This window comes from Thamnophis elegans, chromosome Z, assembly GCF_009769535.1.
Source record: "Thamnophis elegans isolate rThaEle1 chromosome Z, rThaEle1.pri, whole genome shotgun sequence".
NCBI lineage: Eukaryota > Metazoa > Chordata > Lepidosauria > Squamata > Colubridae > Thamnophis > Thamnophis elegans.
The window spans coordinates 6,754,621-6,759,533 of NC_045558.1; the positions used below are offsets into that span (position 1 = coordinate 6,754,621).

General features: G+C 44.8%; 1 protein-coding gene across 1 annotated transcript; it reads left to right on the plus strand.

The window, feature by feature from the left end:
• The first annotated feature begins 1,311 nt into the window (after positions 1–1,311).
• Positions 1,312–2,997, plus strand: LOC116520648 (zinc finger BED domain-containing protein 5-like). Its single transcript, XM_032234928.1, has one exon. It carries the CDS (start codon positions 1,312–1,314, stop codon positions 2,995–2,997), a length of 1,686 nt encoding a protein of 561 aa, XP_032090819.1.
• The last annotated feature ends 1,916 nt before the right edge of the window (positions 2,998–4,913 follow it).

The window sequence follows — 4,913 nt, forward strand, 5'->3', positions numbered from 1 at the left end:
TCGGGCAGACAGTCGGAATTGGAGCCACAGGATCGGAGACGGCGTAGCACCCCAGGCAGGTGGCAGAAGACCCAGGAGGCGGACATTGGCAGGTGGCTGATGAAGCAGAAGAAGAAGGTGATGGAGGCCTTGGGCTGCGAGTGTCTCCAGGAGCTGAGCGGCAAACAGCCGCAATGTGGCCCTTTTTCCCGCACTTGCGGCAGAGGGCATTTCGGAAGCAGCAAGAGGCTCTGGAATGGCAGCCGCCGCAGCTGAGGCAAACACCACCATCCCAACCGAGCATAGACCTGAGGCGGTCCATGGAGGAGTCGAGATCAGTGCGGAGCTCATCGGCCATCATCTGACAGTGGACAGACAAGTGAGGCAGCACAGGCATCGCGGAAGCAGGGAACCGACGGACATCAGGGGTGGACTGGCCGGCCATCTCATATGTGCGGACTTCATCCACCGCGATCTTCATGGAGAGTTCAGAGCGAAACAAGATGCGGTGATGGAGATTGATATCGAGCAGTCCATAAATGAACTGCTCCAAGAGGGCATCTTCCAGGTCGACAAACTTGCAATGTATTGCGGCAGCCCTCAGCGCAACCACGTACTGGCTGATAGATTGGCCCTCTAGTTCAGTGTTTTTCAACCACTGTGCCCCGGCACACTAGTGTGCCGTGACATAGTGTAAGGTGTGCCGTGGGAAAAACACCCGCCAGGTGTTTTTGCCTCGGGACATCTCTGTGTCCTGAAAGTTGCTTTCGGGACACAGGGATGCCTCTATTAAGTTTCTGCGGCCCCGCGTTTACTTTAAAAACGCGGGGACCGCCGGGAGGTAGCGCACGCAGGGACGTCACTGATGTCCCATGCGTGCGCCCATAGCAACAATCGCGGAGGACCGGAGCAGCGAGGAGAACGCGCGTTGTCAACTTGGTAAGTGTTACCAGCAGCGCGTCTCCTTCGGTGTTCCAAGCACCGAAATGGGGCAGTACACAGGCATACAGCCTTCAGTAATACACTGTATGGCTGAAGGCTGTATGTCTGTGGGGGAACTATGCTGCACCTATTGTGGGGGAATTACAACCTAATTTTGGGGAACTACAACCTAATGTGGGGGTAACTATACTGCCAACCTAATGTGGGGGAAAATAAGATATATGCAAGATAAGATATATGCAGTGTGCATAGGAATTTGTTCATAGTTTTTTTTAAACTATAGTCTGGCCCTCCAACGGTCTGAGGGACCGTGAACTGGCCCCCTGTTTAAAGAGGAGACAAGTGCAGTAAGTACTGAGTGACAGTGAGACAGGAGCAGATACTGCAGTGATGGACAAGTTTTTGAAAAGGAAAGAACTGGACTCTGAACAAAATTCTCAGCCAGATGAGAGCCCAAGTATGAGTGGGGATCAAAAGAAAGCAAAGATGGTTAGCTCAAGCAAATTCTCTGGCACAAGGCAATATAGCGAAAGCTATATTTTATTTGGATTTACTTTCACTGGAGATGCAAAGAAACCAACTCCACTGTGTGTGTTGTGTGGTGAAAAGCTATCTAACAGTGCTATGGTCCCAAGTAAACTTAAACGCCATCTCCAAACAAAACACCCTTTGCTTCAAAATAAGAATGCGGACTATTTTGTTCGCCTGCGTGAAAACACGGAGAAACAGGCAACTTTCATGAGAAAAACCACAAAGGTAAATGAAAGAGCTCTTAAAGCTAGCTATCAAGTTGCTGAACTTATAGCCAAGTCAAAAAAGTCGCACACTGTGGCAGAGACATTAATACTTCCCGCCTGCAAAGCTATTGTAGAGGAGATGCTAGGACCTGAAGCAGCTAAGGAAATAGCCAAAGTCCCACTCTCAGACAACACAATTTCCAGACGTATTAATGACATGTCTGCAGACATTGAAAGTGTAGTTTTGGAAAAGATCCGTATCAGTGAGAAATTTGCATTGCAACTTGACGAGTCTACTGATATCAGTGGACATGCTCAACTTTTGGCCAATGTGCGTTTTGTGGATGGTGATGCAATTAGAGAAAACTTCTTTTTTTGCAAGGCATTGCCAGAAAAAACAACAGGAGAAGAAATTTTTCGGGTCACATCAGAATACCTTGAACAAGGAGGACTTAAGTGGGAAAACTGCACAAGTGTCTGCACCGATGGAGCTGCAGCCATGGTCGGGCACACCAAAGGCTTTGTAAGCAGAGTGAAGGAAAGAAATCCAGATGTGATTGTTACACATTGTTTTTTACACCGTGAGGCCCTCGTAGCCAAGACTTTACCAGCAGACCTAGTTCCTGTGTTGGATGATGTTGTGCGCATGGTAAACTTTGTAAAGTCACGACCCGTGCAAAGTCACATATTTGCAGCTTTGTGTGAGGAGATGGGAGCGAAGCATAAAACCTTGCTGTTTCATACGGAGGTCCAGTGGTTGTCGCGTGGCAAGGCCTTGGTTCCTGTGTATGAGCTGCGGGAGGAACGTAAAGTGTTTCTGACAAATGAGAGGTCAGATTACGCAAAGCTGCTTGCAAGTGATGAGTGGTGTGCAAGGCTGGCATACCTGGCAGATATTTTTCATCATCTGAATGAACTGAACACACGAATGCAAGGCCGAAATGAAAACCTGCTTACAAGTACAGATAAAATAAATGGATTCCGTTCAAAGGTGCAACTCTGGCGTCAACACGTGGAAAGTGGCAATCTTGAAATGTTCACACTCACCAAGCAATGGCAAGGTGTTCACACTGCTGCACTGTGTGAGATAATAGTTAAACATTTAAAAACTCTCAAGGAGAAGTTGTCATTTTATTTCTCTTCAGTCTCCACTGAATGCCTTGACTGGGTTAGGGACCCTTTTAGCTCAGCATCAATTGGTGGAAAGGACATGACTTTACAGGAGAAGGAGGAACTAACTGAACTGAGACAAAATCGTGGTTTCAAGCTAAGATTTGCTGATCTACCTTTGGACAGTTTTTGGTTGGATACTGTGGGAACCCAAAAGCTGTCGTCTTGAAGGCTGGGTAAAATTAGCTGGGATCAATAAGATAGGATAGAATATCTGTCCGGATCAAAAAGACTCCTAGTGAATATTTTGCCAGAGCCGTGTTAAAAAAGGACAGCCCTGATAATAAAGACAACTCTGAGAAAAAACAGGGTGTTGGAATTCAAGTGTTTGTGTGAAAAGCAGCCTTATAGCTAAGATACAAAAAACTTCGCACCAAAGAGATATCTCTTCTGACCTGATTTACTATGCAACAAAAAGCCTGTTGCTCCCTGCTGTGATTTACAACCCTCTATCTGCTCAATGCCATTCAACTGTAAATCTCTTTGTTCCCTTTCCTGCCCTCCCTTTCCCAGAAGGTGATTAGCAGAATACTGTGAATTCCTTTGTTTGTTTATTGTTGACTACATAGGCCTTTTGATGTACTCCTTTTGATAACAATGTAATTAGCTTGCTTCTAATAAAGGGCGCTCTGAAAGAACAGAGACTTGCCATTTCACCCAAACTGCAGGGTGCGTGTGCGTGTTTTCCATTACCAAGCAGTTTAAGGAATTGAAGTCGTGATTTTGGTCCGCTGTTTGGGGAGGCCTCTGCATTTCTGCAGACGTTGCCTCTTCAGGATACTGCCAAGGAGTTCCCCGTTCTGGGAAACAAAGCTATTTTGACATTGCTCCCATTTTCCACTACATATCTGTGTGAGATGAGCTTTTCAAGCCTGACTGCTATAAAAACTAAAGACAGAGAGAGACTGAGAGCTGTTGATGAAGAGCTACGTGTGTGTCTTTCTTCAATTCCTGCCAGAATATCAGCTTTGTGTTCAGAAAAACAGGCCCAGGTTTCGCACTGAGTAAGTAAACAGAAATATGAACAATTATAAAATACCGTATTTTCACGCATATATCCCGCCCACGCAAATAACCCGCCCACGCAAATAACCCGCAGGTTTTCAAGGTTTATGTAAAAAAGTTTTTATACACCCCGCCTTCTTATATAACCCGTGACGATTAAGCCATCGGACCTCCCCATTATAACCAATCAACGTTATATGTAAACTTTATTGCTAATTACAATGGTATTACGCGTTACCTTTACCGATATTTATCTTCAATAAACGTGAAATCTTTTTAAAATATAGGCCGTACTGGGAACAATCACGCTGTAGTGTGACACTAAGCCATCCAAATAAACAAAAGATCGAGACCGAGACCGGAACATTGTCGATCGAGTTTAGTTTGTTGTTTTTCAAAACCATTCGCGAATTTGTCTCTCATTGCCGATTGCGTTCAAGAAGTTCTTCGCAGAGCCACTGACTTCTAACAGGTATGTTTAGCATTCAGATTACTGTAAGTTCTAAGTTCACATTTTTTAGATCCGTTGCACTTGAATAAATAAAAATTCTAATGACAAATAATTTTGTCTTTATAGAACCATGCCTAAGCGAAAGTCATACACGGCCGATTTCAAACTTAACGTAGTAACACGTGCTGAAGCAACCAGCAACAGATCTGCTGCCCGAGAATTTGAAGTTGACGAAAAGTCAATAAGAGAATGGAGAAAAGATAAGGCTGCATTAGCGAAAATGAATCCTAGGAAACGCGCCAGACGAGGTCCTAGAGCGAAATGGCCGCATTTAGAGGTAGACCTTAAGAACTGGGTTTTAGACAGGTGGGCGAATAACCAAGGAGTTTCTACATTGGCCATCCAAATGAAAGCTAGGCTTATCGCCGTTGAACGAAAAATATCCGATTTTAAATGTGGCTTAACCTAGGTGGGCAAATTTACGAAACGGAACAATTTATCTGTGCGTATGTGCACAACAGTTGGACAACGTTTACCGAATGATTAGGAGCAACTAGTCGCTAATTTTAGAGATTTCACCATTGAGAACATTAGAGAACGCAGAATTTTGCATTCTGAAATAATTAATA

Coding starts and splice junctions, on each gene's coding strand:
- LOC116520648 (XM_032234928.1), top strand. CDS start 1,312: ATGGACAAGTTTTTGAAAAGGAAAGAACTGGACTCTGAACAAAATTCT.